Consider the following 18,786-nt stretch of genomic DNA (forward strand, 5'->3'; position numbering starts at 1 on the left):
CCACACCTGGACCAGGGCTAAGACACACAGAATTCCAACATTTCTTAGCAGAATCCCCTCCTGGGTTTTCACTGGAGCCACCACTTCCTTGATCTTCCTTGCTGTGTCCTCAGAGCAGGACACCCGTTGACACCTAAACTCGCCTTTGAGAATTAATTCTCCTCCTGGAAACCACTATCTTGGATTAGTCCTGGGTCCACTGGCTGTGGGCTGGGATCACAGGGCACCGTTGGCTCAGCACTCCAATGGTTGCGATTCTCCAGGCACAGATGAGTCCTTCATTGGCCCTGCAAGCCTGTTTCCTCCCATGGGGGATGTACACAGCCCATGTTTGTAGAAGGTGACCATCAGTGTTGGTGTCCTCTTCCTGGCTAGGTGCCTCTACAGAAGGGGCACCAAGGTGCCACAAGGCGAACGTGCTCACTGCACTGCTGCACAGCCCTTCACCCACCTCCCCCGCCTCCCCGGAAAGGTGAGAGGAGGTCATGGACACTGGGCTCTGATGGGTGGGGATTAAGGGTGACGTCGAGGTGACAATGTTTGGAAAGTGGGAGAGGTCTGGGTGGGGCAGGGGAGAGGGCAGGAAGAGACAAAGGAGAGGGTGGGAGGAGGTGGAGGGGAGCAGGTGCCTTGAGCTTCAAGAGGAACATTACACTAGGAAAAGGCAGCACTTGGGAAACTGGGAAATTGCAGAGTCAGCCTTGGCCAGCTCTTGGCCAGGCACCTGGAGCTGAGGGATAAGTTCCCTTGTGGTTAAGCCTCTCTCCACACAAGGTGGAGGGCTATGGGCTTCTCTAAGCCTCTGAGGACACCAAACTGGGAGTGCAGGAGTACATTTTCATGAACACAAATGTGACTGCTTTGGGAAAGTCCTCCCTGGCAAGTCATTTTTTGATTAGGACGCCTCACACCATGTCCCATACCTTCCGCAATGGGACAGAGGCTGGGGTAGTGTGAAGTCAGTGGTCTAGAGGTTGGCTAGATCAAGATTAAGACCTCAGCTCTGCCATCCCCTGGCTTCGTAATCTTGGGCAAGTCACTGAAACCTTTCTCAACCCATTGCCTCGTGGGAAAAGGATAGCAGTAGTACTTTGCTTGCTAGGGTGTTGTGAGAAGTAGGTGAGAGGCTGCAGATGAGTCTCGGATTCGTTTTTAGTGCTCGCTCCGCTTGCTCTTCCTTGTCCTCCCGCCCCTAGATAGACCTTTTCCTGGACCTTGAGGTGGAGGAAAAAGAGGCAGCCAAGCCTGAGATGGGGGCCTGTAGCTGTTGACACAATTTCCTCTGAACCCACAAGGAGAAGGCTGAAAGTAGAAGTGCCAGAAGCAGATTTCTTACCTCCCAAAGCCCTCACAGCCCCGAAGCTCCTGGCCATTCCAACCCTGTCCTGGAGGCCCTAGTCCAGGACCTGCTGCCTCCACCAGCCCCTCACCCTAGCCTCCTTCAGACTCCTCCACTTCCCACCCCCGATGTATCCTAGAGCAGAATCAAATAACCATCCAGACAAGCATCATGAGATTAGCTTCCTTGTTGTTAAGATTGTTAATAACATACTGTTAATAAGATTCAGCAGTGTCATTATTTCTACTTCAGAACCCTTTTAATGAGACACAACAGCTTTCATCATTGATAAAGATTTTACATTTTTGGCAGAGAGGCCACAATTCTCTCCCCTGAAATATTCACTCTAACTCTGAGGGGTCCTGGGGGCAGGGGATGGTTGGAAAATCTGGGATTGAGGGGAGGGAGAAGCAGCCCAATTCTCTGGCTTCACCTTGACCCAGATTCCAATAAGCATTAGAAGAAAAAAACGACCCCAGAACATCCTCCCCAAATCTCCTACCTTCATTAAGGAATAGACAGCTACAGAATGCTACCAAAATATAAAAGCTTAATCTACAGACCTAGGTGACAAAACTCTAGGAATTTTGTGTAGATTTGCTTTTTTTTTTTTTTTTTTAAAGGCAGTTCCTACATGCAACCCCCTTCTCCCTACCCAAAGAGCCCAGAGGAAAAAGAGTTTCATGCTATTGCACACCCTAAGAGGATGAAACCAGGTGTTTGTGTCAAGGAGTGGTATTATTTCTGTCCAAAAGAGCAGTTAGAAAAACTTTCACCAGCTTAGAAAATACTGGGTTGGACAAAACTTCCAGGTCCAACCATCCAGCAGCCTCCCCCACGTCACCGGGATTCCAGGTTCCAATGGGGGATGTGGGTGAGAGCTGCCAAGCCCGAGCTGCCTTTCAGCTTTCAAGAGTCCTGGGGTTTGAAGGTGCTAGGGGTAAGGGGATAGGCGTATTCAAGGGTTTGGGGTTGGGGCAGATGTTCGGGGGTGGCTGGCAGGGACAGACTGGGTGAGCCTGTGGTTAGTGCCCTTGGCACGATGACATTATTTTGTTTCAGACAAAAGAATATTGCCTATGGTAGTACCAGAAAAGAGGTTCTGGGCTATGCTGCTGGCGCCTCCTCCTCCCCACCTCCTCCCCTCGGACTGCCTGGCTGCCTTCACCCCAACTCCCCCCACCCGCCACGGCCCCCCTCCCCCAGGCACCTTCCCACTGGGCAGGCAGCAGCAGCCAGTGTAAACACCTTGATGATGCTCATTTATCACCCCCCAGGGGGCCATCTCCCTATCAACTCCACGGAGAGGTCCCAGCCCTGGCCCCCTCATCTTAGAAGGGAGTAGCTCACTGTTTATATAGCTTAATCCCATTGCCAGCCCTGATGGGGCAGTGCCTGCCGTGCCAGGGCCCTGTTGGTGCGCCCCCAACGCCCCCAGGGCAACAGGCTGAAACCCAGACCACTCAGGTTACCCTGGCTGAAGCCTGAGGAAGGAAAACGCAGAAGCACTTGCCTCCTCCCAACAAACACCCCTCAAATCCCCATTACAGCAGCTGAGACGCCTCCCCCAGCCTCAGTCAGCCTCATTAAACCAAAACAGCTTCATTATGCCAATTTCCAGCTTTCAGTGTGGGGCTGATAGCTGTCAGCAGAAATAAGATTTAATCTGGCATCACTCACATTCACAGAGCTGCCTGGCTAAAAGGAAGCGATAAAGCTTTGATAGAAGCAGGAGTATACCCTGCTTGTCCAGCCTGCCACCAACAGAGGGGCTTCTCTCTTCCCTCACCCCTGGGCGGCCAGGCTGTGTCCCGCCCCCCTCTCTCTGGGTACTGTGTGCGCGCGCACGCGCGCACACACACACACACACACACACACACACACACAGCTCTGACCCCTTCCCTCCCCACCACCCACTCCCCATCTCCAGGAGTCTTTGTCCATTGCCATCTGGAAATACCTAACTCTGTCTCTTTGGCTTTTATTCTGGACCGTGATTAACTTTTTATTTTGGAAAATTACTTTATTATAGATATAGATATGTATGTATGTATATATAAAAAGGTTCCATTTCATTTGTAAAATCTTTTTCTTTTTTTTTCCCTACAGAAAATGATGACAAGATTAAAGGAAAAAAATAAGTTACATTACAGTTTCCAAAATGGTTCTTGCTCTCCACTGAAGATGGGCCCCCGTCAAGGCTGTAATGCACTCTCGATCCCAGCTTGTGCTTTGCAAGAAGAGGGAACATAACTAGACTAGTTATTTTAGGTTAAAATAGCCAAGAGACAGACGCCTTCGCCTCAAAAATATTCTGAGACACATAAAAGCAGAAGGAAACAAATCTCTTCAGTCACAAAATGTCGTACATCCCGCAAATACTAGATTCAATTAATTTAATAAAATAGAATATACATAGAGATTCTGCACAAACGTATTGCTTTCTCCCAACAGCTCCTGGTGTCGGGAACCTCAGCTCTGCTGGGCCTCTCTCTCCACTTGGAGCCAAGGTGGCCAGGGCTGTCCAGAGCTGGGGCTGCTGCTGTTAACTCTGGAAATTCTGCTTGCCGGTGCCCAGCGCCACTGAGGCAAGGAGGAGCACCTCCTCGGTGCCCATTTGGAACCTTTCAGGAATACAGCCCAGGAGGAGGAGCTAGGATTTGGCACCCAGTGGAGAGAGGTGAGTGGGACAGTGGGGCAGGACTCAGGGGTCCAGGTCTGCTGGGTCAGAGGATAAACCAGAGAGACTCAGCACGTCTTTCTTTGGGGAGGGCGAGGCAGCCATGCTGTCAGGAGGGCCAGAGGCCAAGGGATCCTTGGAGTCGCTGGACGGAGCCCTCCGGCGGAGGCAGACACCAGGACTGGGTGGGGGCCGAGGGCCCTGGCTCTGGCTCTCTGGGGGGTCTATGGAGATGCTGGGTGGGCTGAGTTTCTTCTTGGGCCGGCTCCCAGCTCCCCCTAGAGGCTGACCTCCAAGGCTCGAGGGATCAGGGCCCAGGGCGGGTTGGGAGCCACTGTCCAGGCAGCTGACCGCGATGGAGTGCCTCCTCTGTTCATCCAGCCAGGATGCCGGCCGGCGCGGGCAGCTCTGCGCCTCCACGCTGTAGCACTTCTTCAGGTCCCGTGCAGACGGGGCTTCCTCCTGACTGTCCGTGGGCAGGAGGTCTCCTGAAATCCAGCTCAGCTCCGTGTCCAGCTCTAAGCTGCTTCTGGTCTCTGGTGGGCCCTTGGCCCACTTGAGTTCTGGGCCTGGGCAGGGGGCTGACGGGGGCATGTGCTTCAAGATCTTGCTCTGGCTGCGGGAATGCTGCTGAGCCTGGGTGCTGGAGTGGCCCCAAAAGGAGGAGGCCCGGGCCAGCGGCGGGGAGGGCCCACTCACCTCTGACAGCAGGTCTTCCCTGCTGCCCAGGCCCTGAATGTCCAGGGAATCCGTCCGTATTGCTGCCTGTATGGGGTAAGGGGAGGGCTCAGCCCGCAGGCTTCCTCTCCCCCATGAACTGTCCCACCTGGCAGGTCAGACCACTCCTCCTTCCCCTCCATGGAGCTGCAGGACCACCCTAAGCGGGGATTCTCAGTGTCTGCTCTTACTGGGAGATGGGGGTCATGCACTATTTGCTGTCTGTTGTCCACTGTGTCCCCACCCCAGGCCTGCAGGAATTGCTCCATGCAGCTCCCAACCCACGTGATCCCAGAAAGCACTGGGCCAGCCCTGCTCCCCAGCCATCTCCTTTACGCCTCCTAGCCTCTGCACAGGCTATTTCTTTGGCCTTACATACCCTTCCCAAATGGCAAGCATCCTTTGACTTTATGGGCTCAAGTACTCTGTGATGTAATACCCGACCATCTTTACCCCAAAGTAAAACTGACTCCTTCCTCTTTGCTCTCTGCTGTACCACACACGTGAGCACCCTGTTGCTGCAGTGACCTGATGGGGTACTTGTCTCTGCTATTATACCGTGGGCTCCAGAGGGCAGGCGCTGTCTCATTTGTCCCGGTCCCCAGTGCCCAGACATGGAGGCTGCTCAGTGAATATTTGAGAAGCAGCTGAGGACTGTGGCTGCTCCCAAAGGTGAGGGATTAAAGCAGATGCTCAGGTAGCTATCCTCATACCTGGGACACACACAGCATGAGCAGCGGCCTTGTCACAGAGGGGCAGACGGGCCTCACCTGGCTACCCGAGCCTTTGCTCTGTGCTCCTTGAGTGTGGGATCTGGAAGCTGGGCCCTGGGAGTCACCAAAAGTGGAGACAACCAGAACATGCCTTGTGCCCCTTAGCTAGGTCTACAAGTACAGAGACTTGTGGGGCAGCTCTGCCCATGGAAAGGGAATCCAGAGACCTAGGGTCTATTTCCAACCTGACATGTGTCCCTGGACAACCGTGACCCCCTCTGCTCTCTGGCTTCTTCTGTGCCCCCAAGGGGACACAGACCACTTTGCTTTGCCTAGAATTGTGTCCCCAGCATCTAGAACTCAGTCTGGCACACTATTGGCACACAATAAATGTTCGCTGGGAGAATGGAAGTGGCAAGCCTCATCATCACCAGCAGCCTAGGATTCCCAGCAGAGAGGCCAGCCCCGGCCCATGCCCATCCACTATACCAGCTCACCTGGCGCCTGAGTGGCCTCTGAGCCAAAGGGGAGCGGCCTGGTGGGGGCAATTTGGGGATGGTGCCCCAGGTGGGAGCACCATGGGGCTGGAGCAGATGGGGCGCATCTTTGGGAAGCTGCGGGATGTAGCTGGTGTCTGCTGGCTGGGAGTGGACGGACAAGATGGAGCCTGTGAGGGGAGGTGGCGGGGAGAGAGAAGACCTGGACAGTCAATGTGCTGGCCCCTACCTGAGTCCCTCCCATCAACTATCCACTCTCCCCCAACTGGGGCCTCTGCTTTAACCACCCCATCCCCACCCTGGATTGAAAGCCGCTCCCCTCAGGCTGGGGGCTCCCCCAGGCAGGGGAAGCTGACCCCTTCAGCCTGGGGGATCCTCAGAGGTAGGAGAGGCCTCTTTGGCTGCCTCAGTACCCCTACTTCCAGACAGCAGGACTGAGCTTAGGCAAGGACGGATCTCCCAGTGTGAGCCAAGTGGGCCTGCCCCCAGCTTTGGTACCTGACTGAGCTCTGGGGAGCCCCCAGCCCCTGTGTCCCAGGGACCCCTCGGCAGTGCTCCCATCCCGGCACATGTAGCTGTCATTGGGCAGAGAGTGCGTTCGGCTGACCCCAGACTTGCGCACAGTCAGCAGATCTGGTCCTAGCATGACGGGCACCTCCTCAGGGTGGGACTCCATCTGCAAAAGGAACAGTGAGGGGCATGGGGGGAGGAAATAGGAGGAAGAGGGGCATCAGATTGGGTAACTGAGGCAGAGCTAGGTGATGGGACTCAGAAGCCCACCACCTCATTCAGACCCTGGCCCCCATCCCCTCCCTGGACAAGGTGGTGATGGGATGAATGTGGTTGGGGAGAAGGACCAGACACATGGATGAGCCTTCCAAATACAGAGAGGAAGTGGGTAGGAGGATGCCCTGCCCCCAGAAAACTATTCATACTACATCTTGGAGCTTCCCACCGGGGATGACGGAGAGGTGAGGAGGAGGGAGAGCAGCCCCCAGCCCCCAGCCCTGCAGGCAGCCCAAGAGCTCATACTCAAGGCCTCACTGAGAGGTTCTGAAGCTGCACAGTGGAGAGTTAAAAGCTAATAGCACCAGCCGCCCTCAGCATCCCACCTGGAGATAGCCTGGAGAATCCTGTGGACAGAGGAGCCTGGCAGGCTACAGTCCATAGGGTCACAAAGAGTCGGACACGACTGAAGCGACTTAACACGCACATACTCCCTATCTCAATTACTGCGCTGGGGCTGTGGGGGGACTGATGAGTCGGGGAGGAGCTTCCCAATGAGTAGAAGAGGAGGCAGCCAGAGACTCCCTGCAGAACAGAGGCTGTTTCATCATCCAGTTCTTAATGCAGCTGCAGCACCCAGCACTAGACAAGGACTGGGTTAATGTGAGCTGAGTGACGGTTGAACACTAAGGGGATGGTTCACAGCTGGTTTACCCACCGCCCCACCTCTCTTTAATTAAACAATGACTCTGGCAGGTGGTGGGTGGTGAGCAAGGCCTGGATACCATGGTCTCAGGCCCTCCCTTAGTGGACAGACTAGAAATGAGAGTGGATTTTTTAAAATTGTATTTCAAAGAAAGGCAGTCATCAGCTTTTGACCCCAAATGGAGGGAAACAAGATTTGTTCCCAGGAGATTTCTCCATCTCTAGTTCTCATTCCTATTTCTCATGTCCATTCCTAGTTCTCAGAGAGGCCGTAGATTCCTGTCCCCTTGCAGACTCAGCCAGGTAAGTAGTCCCAGCAGGCCTGAGAATGACTGTCAGAAAACAGTCTGGATCCTCTGCTTCCTCTCTCAGCCCCAGGCTCCACTTCTGCCAACCACTCCAAGACCCCCAGGGACCCCGAGTCTATGGTCAACAGAGCCCTGCTGTGAGAAATGGGCCCCTGTCCCTCCTTAAGTGCCAAGAGGAGGGGAAGGTAGGGAGGAGGGGGCTGCTCACTGTTAGATGTGGATGGGAGAGCTGGGTAAAAGTGGAGAAGCTGTCAGAACACAAAGAAGCCCCTCCGGATGTGGGAACACCCAGGGACAGGGACAGGGGAGACAGGAACGCCCCCCCACCCCCTGCCCTGGGTGGAGAGGGCATGGTGGTAGCAGCAGGGATGTGCCTCTCACCCCTGTGTGCTGGTGAATGGCTCATGTTGGGGGCTGGTGGGAAGGGGAGGTGGGAAGGAGGGGTGCAGGGAGGGGGAGGGCTGGCCTGCATGGGGCTCCAAATACACAAACCAACTCTGTGGCCAGACAGGCATGCTGGTCAGCTGTCTGATAACACCTCTGAGTTGAGCTCGGTCACTCTTGGGTATCTGGATTAACCCTTTCACAACTGCTGCCCCTGGGCCCTCTGGGCAAGGCCCCAGTTAAATCTTATTTCTTTGTCCACAGTGGGGGACCTTAGTAAAGCCTGGGACACTAAGTGCTGCCTCAGGGTAGGGCTGGCGGCAGAGTGAGGGGGAGGGATCCGGAGCCCCTGCAGTCAGCCTGCCCCTGGGGGGGCTGGGGAGCAGCGGGGGGGCTGTGTGTATGTACATTGCTCGCCAGGGCACTAAGTAAGAGTGTGTGAGTGTCATCAGGCAGACAGTCATCCGTCAGAGCTAGAGAGCAGGACAGTTCAGACACAATCTCTGACGTCAAAGACAGAGCCTCCATCTCAGCTAGAGGGATCTAGACAGGGAGAGAGATGATCAGGCATAAGAAACCAGGACAGTGCGTGCTCTCACATGTGCACACACACACATGCACACACACACACAGAGCCCCTCTTTTCCCATTGTTCACAGAGCATAAGGAGTAAGTCCCTCCTTTCTCTCTTCCCACCCCTTTCCCAAGTAAACTGAGAGCACCTCCCCCCCACCCCTACTTCAAACCCCTGCTCTGATCAGAGAGGCTGCACAGGCGCCAGAGAGCTGGAGCAAACACTGACAAAGCGAGGAGACATGGAAACATGTTCTAAAGATGTCGCAGGAATCTTGACAGCCCCTCCCACATGACACCATCCAGGGAGGGAGCAGGGAGCTGGGAGGGCTTCTGACTCTTATAAAGAAGATACCAGAAAAAAAAAAAAAAGAAGAAGAAAGGCCCGCAAAGCGCCTCTCTGCTCCCAGCAAGACAGAGCAGCGTAGGGGGTGCTGGGGACAAAGCTGCCAGCCTGACGACCGCTTTCTGCCTATTCCCTCTGCTTCCAAAAGCCTGGCAGGACTTGGCCTGCCCCCGAATGCTGGCATCTCCCCTCCTGGGCCCTCCTCCACCTGCCCTTTCCAGCCTGGGTTCTGGGAGGGCTCTCCTGTCGCTGGCCTGAATTGGGCACACTCAGTTGGGCTAGTGCCCCATCTGGCTGGCTCACCTGGGATCTGCAGCTGGGCTTCAGTGCCTGCAAGACCCTGGGGGAGAGTGGGGCCATGCCTCCCAGATGAGCTGACTGCCTGGTCACCTTCTCAACATCTTCTTCTCCCCCAGCACCTTTCCCCATGACCTTCCTTCAGGATGAGAGGACTCAGGAATGGACTTGATCTCTCAGGGACCATTCTAGGTCACTGCCAGGTTCAGGACCCTATAGTCTATCTGAGCCTGAATCCAACAAGAGGTCAGGAACCCTAGAGCAAGGTCCCTTCCTATTTAAGGATCACCGTCCATTTCTTTGATCAGGCTAACAGGTGTCCCAGGTACTGGGAACCTGCCTGCCCACCCCATCATCCATCATGGCCCATGGAACACTAGGCTTTCTATCTACAGCTGAAACTTGTCTCCTTGCTTCCACTCTGGGTCTACCAGGGGCTTTCCTGCAGTCCCTGACTTAGGAGGAGGGTTTTGGGGTGCACCTCCAAGTGGAGGGGGTCAAAGGTGGTGAGACAGGTCCCAGGAGGAGAAGGAAGAGAACCCCAGGAAGCAGAAGACTGCACTGAGATGGGATTGGAGGAGAAAAGCATGTGCTGCTGTGGGAAGATGCAAGGCTTGGGGAAGAAGCCAAGTCCTATTTCAAACGAGGTCCTTGAACCCACTCCTGACCGGAGCCTTCCATCCCCTCTCAGGGCCAGGTCAGAAGCCACTGGCTGCAGATAGCATCCACCATGCCCAGCGCTTTCCATAGCTTAAAAGGCCACCAAACAGAACTAGTGGGGAGGGCAGTGGATACAGGGAAGAAGCAGACTGTGGCCTAAGACATGTCCCTCAGTGGGTCCCCTAGCCACCTGCACTCATCCCCAAAGCACCTCTCTCCTGGATCTTGTTCGTCACTCTGACCATCTGCTAACCCACTGCCAACTCGTCTTCTGCTCCTCTTTTCTTCCGGGTTCTTTCTGACGATTACCCTCTCCAAACCCCTCCTCCATCTATTCTTCTCCCTCCGAAGCGTTATCTCAGCATCCCTACCTTCCAACTATGTGTTCCAGAGGTGGATCTCAGCCTGAAGAACCCCTGGCCACCTCCTGCCACGCCCAGTTCAACTGAGGTAAAGCTGTTTTTTCCCCAAACACCCAGTGGGCAGGAGACAGCCCCACCTCCCCAGAAGCATGGCACAGCATGGCACAGCCCAGCACAGTCAGGGGAAGGGGCACAGCACAGGGACACAGTAACCTGTGGGTCGGAGCCGCCTGGGCTGCGGGCAGGAGGGAAGGCAGAGGGCTGGCCCCCTGGGCCTGCCAGCTCGTCCATCAGCTTCAGCTCCCCATCCAGGGAGCCCTGGATCAGCAGGGATATGGTGTCAAACAGCTGTCTGTCCTGGGGAGGACCAGCCCATAAGGGGAGCCAAAGAGTCAGGGGAGTGAGGGTCAGAGGAGCAGTGATGGGAAGTGTCGTGGCAGGGATTGAGAAGAGACAGAGAAAAAGAGGAAGTCACATATAAGTACACATATGCGCACACACACATAACAATAACAATAGAGAGAGAGAGAAAGGGGGCAGTGGGGAAGGTGGGCAAGAGAGAGGTGTGGGAGGAGGAAGGAGAGATAGGAGATGGAAAACAGGGGAGCCCAGAGGGAGAGAAGGGGAAAGAAAGAAAAGATCAGGAAGAAGGATTGAGAGATGGCATCAGGCAGGTTGAGGGTGGGGGAGGAAAGACGTTTGGCAAAATCAGGGCAAGGGTAAGAGAGAAACAGGTAGGAAACAGAAAATAACCTTGACCCTAAAAGCCAGGAAGGGAAGTCCCAGCCAAGCTGGAGGCACCGGGACAGATGAGCCAGCAAGTGTGCCAGTGGCTTGCTGGGGTGGCCCCACGCTGCAAGTGTGGGCAGCCATCTCTGGGGACAGCCAAGGGCCTGCTTACCTCTCCACATCGAGGCAGGAGGGTCAGGTGATTCAGGAGGAGCCCTAGGGTCTGCTTGCTGCCTGCTCCCTGTGCGCCACCCACCAACTGAGCACCCACACCACCCGTCTCTGTTCCACATTCCCTAGAGGCGGAGCGGGGGTCTCTGCTCACCATGGGGTGCTCCAGGGAGAAGCGGGAGGCTGCTCCAGTGTGGGGTGTGGCATGTGGGGCCCCAGGTTTGGGGCTGCCAGGGCTGTCGGGGCCCTCGACCCCAGGCCAGAGGAAGGGGCTGCCCAGTGGTGAGGGGGCTTGTGGGCTGAGCGTCTTCATCTCTAGCTCCAGTTCAGCCTCCAGCTCGGCCTCCTCCTTGGCCTCCTTGTTGCTCTCCTCCAGATGCTTCATCAGCACGGCAATGACCACGTTGACCAGCACAAACTGGGCTGTCAGCACGAAGGAAACGAAGTAGATGGGGGAGATGACCGTGTTGTAGCAGGTGGACTCCTGGTCACAGTCCCGGAGGGTGTCCTGGGGAGGCAGGTTAGAGGAGTGAGGTTGGGAGGGCAGTGGGCAGAGCTTTCACAGGAAGTCAGGTCTCCAGTGTCACAGAGCTTTGCAGGGGAACAAGGAAGGGCAGGAGGAGGGCGTGATGGTGTCCGAGGGGCAAAAGAGCATGAGCCACTGTCCTGGGAGGTGTGAGTTAGAGAATGTCTTGGGGAGAGGGAGTCCCGAAGTGTTCCAGCATGGAGGGTGGAAGGTTACATGCTTTTATTCACATCGAGTGCCACCTGAGCCAAGAAGTGGGGCCGTCTCCTTGAGGCCAGAGCCAGCCCTGGGAGGGGCCTCACTGTGGGGGGCTCTCACCTTCATGATGCCATTCCAGTTGTCACCTGTGGAGACTCGGAAGAGGGTCAAGAAGGCCATGCCAAAGTTCCGAAAGGTGGCATGCCGGCCCAGGCCCTCGCAGGGGTGCGTCTCATCACACTCTGAGGAGGAGGGAAGGGAGAGAGGCTTAGTTAGCCCAGGAGTCCCTGAGTCTCCAGCCCTGGCTCCTCTGCCCTCCCTACCCCAACTCACCCAGATCTCCAAAGAGCTCCACGCCCAGAGCTGCAAAGATGAAAAACAACAACATGAAGAGAAGTCCCAAGTTCCCCACCTGGAAGAGAGGAAAAGCAATGGAAAAGGTGCCGCTAGATCTCTGAGCCAGCTCCCCCCACCCCTTTGGAGAGCACCCTCTCCTTCCCGAGAGGACCTTTCCCACCCACTCCCACCTCCCAGCTACCTGGGGCAGGGCCTGCATCACTGTGTCCAGGAGTGCCCGCATGCCCACAGCCATCTTCAGTAGCTTTAGCACTGCAGAACAGAGCAATGTCATGAGCTAGCCCCTCTAGGTCCCAGGTCACACAGCTGGTGGAGCCAGGGCCAGGGCCGGGGCTGGGGCTGGTGGGAGAGCCAGCCCCAGCCAGCCAGGCTGCCATGGCTTCACCCCCACCCTTCCCCTTAGGCAGAGGCTAGAAGAAAGGCTCATGGAACCCACACCCTCCTCCTCCCTAGCCAGTCAGAGCTGACCTCTGCTGTCTCCCCTTGAGCAGGTCACTCCGGAAGAGTGGCCATGGTGGGCAGGCAGCTGGCACTGACCTCGGGCAATACGCAGCACCCTCATGATGCGGATGATGGTGGGGTTGATGGGCAGCGAGGCATTGACCTCAATCTCCTCCAGTGTGATGCCCATGATGGACAGCAGCACAATGGCCAGGTCCAGCTGGTTCCACCTGAAAGCCCAGGACACAGCTCCCTGAAGGGGGCACTGCAGAGGAGGGGGTAGTTGTGGCAACGTGAGTGGCACATTCTCAGCCACAGAAAGGAGAGTGGAGGTCAGCCTGTCCAGCCTGTCCATCCTGCAGAGAAGGTGTGGTTTAGCTACGGTCACACAGCCAGGTGGTACCACAGGTAGGGTTAGGACTTTAGTTCTAGCCCCTCTGCTTTTCATCTTCATTCATTTGCTGTTTTATCTAGTACTTTTATGGTATTTGCTCTGTGTCAAGTGCTATTTGATAGACTTTACAAATAGGAACTCAAAATCTTCACAACTCTGTGATGTAGATACAGTTATTATATCCCATTCTATGGCTGAAGAAACTGGGAGAGATTAAGTAACTTAAGTAACTTACCCAAAGTTACCAGCGTCTAAATGGTAGAGCCAGGATTCAGATCTGGTCCAGGCAGTCTGGCTCCAGTCTAGGCCACACTGATTTTTGCTGTTCCCAGGCCCTTTCTCAGCAGGCTCCCTTTCTCCCCTCCCATTTCCCGGGCCCTGGATATCCCCCCACCCACACTGCACCATCAGCCCTGCATAGGTCCTGGAGTGGAGTCTGAACCCCAAGAGTCAAGAAAGGTCTTCAGGCACTAGATCCTCTGGGGCATCTCCCTGGGAAACATGTGCCCACTCCTCCATCCCTCACCCCCACTCCCCTTACCTGTCCTGGAAGAACCGTCGAAAGCCAAAGGCCACCAGTTTGAAAACTGACTCCAAGACAAAGATGACAGTGAAGATATAGTTGCAGATCTTCAGAGCCTCATCCAGGATCTGGCAGGGATGGGGGCAAGATGCAAGATCTCTTAAGGCCCAGGGAAGATGCCCGTCCTGATCCTTCCATCATTCCTCCCAGATCTGGGAGACAGGGTGAGTCTAAGGGGAACTTTGCTCCCTTCTCACCATGATGGCTGATCATTGGCCACCACTCTAGGACAGAGGAGGTTTCTCATTCACAGGTATGATCCAAACTCTGTGTTGAAAGATCTCTCTCCTTGAGGGATGGTGAGGAGATCACATGAGAATGTGCTGGAAGGCACGGAATGCTAGAAATGAAAGGGGTCTTTGCGTTGTCAATTCAGTGTCCCTATTTACAGATGGGAGAACTAAGATGTGGAAGGCAGATGATGGAAGCTGATTTCAGAAGTAGCAAGAGCACAGGTGAGGTCTGGAGCTGGATACTGACTAGAATCTAAATTCCAAAAGAGTAGACACAGATCTGCCTTCTGTATCCTCACAGGTCAAGAACACTGAACATCTTTATTTATTTAAGGTAACAAATATCTGCTGGGTGAAGAATCCAGGTCCTTCACTTCCCAGTTAGTTGGTCAAGTCAACTAACCTCTCTGAGCCTCACTGTCCTCACCTGTAAAACCAAGACAAGACTGACCTTCACAAGTCCCTGCAAGTGGTGCCAGAGGATCCCCTGTAGGGGGCCAAGCACTGGCCCGAGGTGCCCTGACTCGGGCTGGGTTAGCTTCACCCACAGGCTCATGACGAGGTGGGGCCCAGAGGGCCGGTCACTCAGTCCTACCTGGGGCTGCTGGTAGTGCTCCATGGCCATAGTGACCACGTTCAGCCCAATGACACCCGTGATGAAGAGATCCAGGTAGTGGCTGGTACACAGGTGGTGGACGAGGAGCCGGAAGCGGGAGTAGTCTGAGTAGTAGGGTTTGCACTGGGCTTCTGGTGGGGCAGCAGGGAGAACAGAGCAGCCATTGGGCCCCGTCCACTGTGCCCCCTCCACCCACAGTCCCTGACAGCCACCAGCCTCTAATGCCAGAGCTGAAACATTCCAGCGTCATCAGCATCCTCGCGCTCCACGTACTGCTCTTTTTGGGCAGGAGCCCCTCTCTTGGTGTTTCCCCTTCAAGCATTTGTTCTACTGGCTGTGGTTGGGCACAGAAGGGGTCAGGACATGCGGAGCTCCCCACCCACAGTAGACACCGGGTGAGCCCCCTCCCCGAGGCAGCCTCCAAAATCCAGCAGCCCCTCGTAACACCCTCGACTTGGTGTTCTGCAGTAAGGTCTGATCAATAGACGAAAAACAACTGATCTTATTGGCTTCAGAGGAAGCTCCATCAATGGAGAGGTGAAGGCTCTTACTCCTTTACCGAGCTTAGACTCTTGAGGGGAGCAGAGGAGATTACAACAGAGCTGGGATTTGGAGATAAAACTGGAGATTGGAAATTGGACGTCTTCTTGGCTGACTGCACTGACCCGCTCAGAGGGCCTCCCACGGTGGGGGCAGGGCCTGGGACTCCTGAACCCTCATTCGGGAGAGGGCAGAGGGGAGGCCACAGGGCTCACCCAGTTTCTAATGAGGCAGTGCCCAGTCTGCTCCTGGGGACCAGGGCAGCTTCCCCTGCAGGCTGGGCTGGAAGCAGGAAGCACTGTCTGAGATCTGTCAGAGGCATCGTATTTCTCTTGTAATTAGTGAACCACTTAGTTATAAAAATTATCATACCAGGTTGACCTACTAAGCAGGCAGAACAAATCTGGGGGCAGGAGATTACAGGGGGCCCCTCCTCCAGGTGTGAGGAAAGGCCATACCAAGTTGGGGATACATGTCATCAGAGGCAGCCACAAAGAAAGAAGAGGCACCGCATGGGGGCCTTGGGGCAACCTCAGGTCCCAGACAGCTCTTCCCCCTCAGGAAGTCTACGGCGGAAGCCAGCCAGGGCTGTAGCCTCTGAGGACTGTGCCAGGGCGGCAGGAAGCTTTGGCTCAGACCAGTTTGGTTATAACTGTCCTTTCCCATGCAGGACTATTAAACAGAGAGGTAAACTGAGGCAAGGAGTGGCCTGGGTGGACCCCCACCAAAGGCCGAAGGAAGAAGAGTACCCGAGAGCTCCCATTCAGCCTCACCAGCTGCCGCGCTCCAGCATCAGCCTTGAGGTGTGGATAACCGAGAGGCAGAAAGTCCCAGTGTTCTGGTGCACTGTAGGGTGCTTTAGGCCATATTTTTGTTTCCAGAGATGGGCCAGCCAACCATGACTTTGCTCAGGCGGCCCTTTGGGCCCCCAGGGAGATGGGGGTGGAGAGGCCAGGGACAGGGGACAACATAAGGCCACAGGTCATCCACACAACGATGCGATCACGGCAGGTAGACCTGGTGAGCCAGCCTCTTCCTTCCTTCCTTCAGTACCCACAGAACAAGAGGGCGCTAGTCGCCCAGCGTTGCCTTAGCAGCTGGAACTCTTTCTCTGCATTAATCTCCATAAGTGCCGAGAGCACTCGATCCCATTATGCTAAAATATGAATGGAGAATTAACTAAAATGTTTGAATACAATTAGGTTAGAAAAAGCGGCTCCTTATTAGCCCTGTTATTAGCTGAGACAATGCAGAGGACAGGTTAGAGAGTCCCCCCTCCCCTGTCACCCCAGTCTGTCCATGTAGGCAGCCCCAGGCCAGATGGAGCTGCTGCTGCCTCCTCCTGGTCTTGCTCTAGGAGCCAAGGAGCAGGTGGAGGCCCAGAGGGAAGGTGGGGTAGGACGACTGAGGCAGGGCATCTGTTCACAGAGACCAGTCCCAGGCCCTTGAGGTGTGTACAGAACCCCTCTACCCTCAGCCCTGACCCCAGAGCAGCAGGTGCCAAGGCTGCCAGAAATCCCTCCATTAGAGCCCAGGTCCAAAGTGCACCAGGGCCAACCTGATAAGCATCTCCTTGGCCAATCCCTTTGTTTTACAGAGAGAGAGAGGAGGCCCATCAAAAAGTTAGTTATGTACACATTGTAAGGAGGCGACCAAGTCAGTACCTGAAGAGCCCCTCACCAGCTGCCAGGTGGGTTTGGACACAAAGCCTTGGGGCTTTGGCCCAGAGGGTGCCCTCGAAGTTTGCCCAAAGGCTCTCACTATTGCGCTCCAGATGATGTCACCTGTTTGTCCCTGGCCCTCGGTTCTGCAGGCAAGAACCCGGGCTCAGAGAAGAAACTGAGACCCCCTGGGCAGAGCCTTGGGTGGGCCTGCTGCTCTACCAGCTCCAGCTGTAGCCCAGGAGGGGATCTTGACCAGTGGTCACTGGCACTTCGGCTACCCTGGCCCTGTCTCCCTGCCTCCTACCTGTATGAGTTACCTTAGGCAGAGAAAATACCAGAGTCAGACAGTGAGGAGAAGAGCACCCCCCAGGACTGCCCAGCCCCCAGTCAGGGGCGGGAGTAGAGGAGAGGCGCAGGAGGGGGCGCAAGGCTGTGAGTGAGAGCCATAGGCACAGTGAGTTAGTAGGGGTCACTGGGAGCCCAAGGCACAGCCAGGGCAGAGGGTTTGCAAAGGGGAGTGGTGGAATAGGAGGAAGGCAGGGGTCACTCCTAGGGACACCAGCCCCCACGACAGAGGCCAACTTCAGCTGCTGTAGCCAGGCCTGATCAGTGGGTCCTGGTAAAAGGAGAGAGGGCAAGTTGGAGGCAGGTGCCACAGGAGGCCGAGGGGAGCCGACCTGGTGCTGGAGGCAGCCCCGTTTTCTCCCTCCACTTGGAAGCTGGGCTGGACCGAGGTGTCTCATCAGGTCTTTTTCCTGATAAGCAGACTCTTCCCTTCAGCCTTTCCCTGGGATCTGGCTGTTCTGCTCCTGCTGGGGGCAGCACAGGGTGGCAGAGGTGCTGGCAGGGAAGTATGGTGCACACGTTTGATTCCAGCAACTCCAGACTAGTGGGTGTGGCTTCATCCCCATCACACCATTGGGTACCCTGATGCACCAGCATTGCCGCACCTTGTAAGCTGACTGGAGATGCAGACGCTCAGGTCCTACCCTGGACCACTGTGAGAGTTTCTAAGGTGGGGCTCGGTTATGTCCTCTGGGGGATTCTTTTTTTTTTTTTTCTTTCATACATGATATTATACATGTTATGGGGGATTCTTAGGCACAGGAAAGTTTGAAAAACTCTAGTATAGACCACGCAGAACAACAGGTTTAGGTAAGAGGGATAGGGGTGGTCTGAGCCCTTGTCTGGGGCCTCCGAGTCTTCATCACCAGCGGGAAAGGTGAGACACTATTGTAACCAGTGTATATACCTGCCTGTGCCCACAGGACCATGGCAGAATGTCCCCAGAAGGGGGTGCAGTATGAGAGTCAAGAGAGTGCTTATCATTAAGTGGGTGTGTCAGAAGATGGTCTCAGGGGCCATGGAAATCCGCATGGGTTGACTCTTGGGGGAGAAGCCTCTGAAGCCAGACCCATGGTGTTCTGGTGCGAGTGTGTTTGTGTGGACACATCAGCGTGCAGACCAGGTGAACACATAAGGGAGGAGCTGAAGGCCACGTTCCCTCACCCTCCTCTCATTCCTTAACATTAGGAACTCACAGTACAGCCCAATTCAGAGATGTGGGCCCAGGCAACCCAGATAAAACTTGGCTGGAGCCTCCTGAGCCCCCGGGTGGTCTCTCAATGCCAAACATCATCATCCCACCCAGGGCCCCAGGCATGACCTCTCAAATGGCAGCTCAGGGGTTCCCCTTTGATCAGGCAGCCCAGCACCCACAGGGTAGTGTCTGCAGGAGCCTGGCTTCTGAGGGAATTTGGAAAAGTAGAGAAAGGTACAGCCCATGGTTCCCAGTCTGGAGTCCCAAGCCCTCAACAGCCTGAGGAGGCAGTCACATGGGGGTCCTGAGGTTCTTTTCAATATTTTAAAAAGCTTACATGCAATCATACACACGTCTGTGCTAAGACCCCACGGACTAATTTAACGGCAAAATGGTCTTTACCATCGTTCAACGTGAAAGCTTCTGCAGCTCATAAGTCCTGATTAGCAATTAGATGTGTCTTTGATTAGGAAAACCAGTGAAACAA

The 18,786-nt window shown here is 55.2% G+C and overlaps 1 protein-coding gene across 20 annotated transcripts in view; it reads right to left on the reverse strand.

Annotated features, from left to right (window-relative positions):
* Positions 1–3,347: 3,347 nt before the first annotated feature.
* The window catches only part of CACNA1G (calcium voltage-gated channel subunit alpha1 G), a 62,394-nt gene continuing 46,955 nt past the window's right edge, over positions 3,348–18,786 (reverse strand). For 6 of the 20 annotated variants that reach the window (XM_015458771.3, XM_005220494.5, XM_059877736.1 and 3 more), the window contains 11 exons: positions 14,535–14,686; positions 13,665–13,774; positions 12,826–12,959; positions 12,470–12,540; positions 12,265–12,343; positions 12,052–12,173; positions 11,362–11,715; positions 8,478–8,612; positions 6,445–6,622; positions 5,947–6,116; positions 3,719–4,784 (listed from right to left, as the gene is read on the reverse strand). In XM_015458771.3, the coding sequence (XP_015314257.1) occupies positions 4,044–4,784; positions 5,947–6,116; positions 6,445–6,622; positions 8,478–8,612; positions 11,362–11,715; positions 12,052–12,173; positions 12,265–12,343; positions 12,470–12,540; positions 12,826–12,959; positions 13,665–13,774; positions 14,535–14,686 (2,246 nt within the window). In that variant the 3' untranslated portion in view covers positions 3,719–4,043. Of the gene's footprint in view, positions 4,785–5,946; positions 6,117–6,444; positions 6,623–8,477; positions 8,613–10,520; positions 10,665–11,208; positions 11,278–11,361; positions 11,716–12,051; positions 12,174–12,264; positions 12,344–12,469; positions 12,541–12,825; positions 12,960–13,664; positions 13,775–14,534; positions 14,687–18,786 lie in introns of those variants that run through there. The other 14 variants (XM_005220507.5, XM_005220502.5, XM_005220505.5 and 11 more) reach the window with 6 other exon arrangements.

The sequence above is a fragment of the Bos taurus genome, chromosome 19 (assembly GCF_002263795.3).
Source record: "Bos taurus isolate L1 Dominette 01449 registration number 42190680 breed Hereford chromosome 19, ARS-UCD2.0, whole genome shotgun sequence".
NCBI classification, from domain to species: domain Eukaryota; kingdom Metazoa; phylum Chordata; class Mammalia; order Artiodactyla; family Bovidae; genus Bos; species Bos taurus.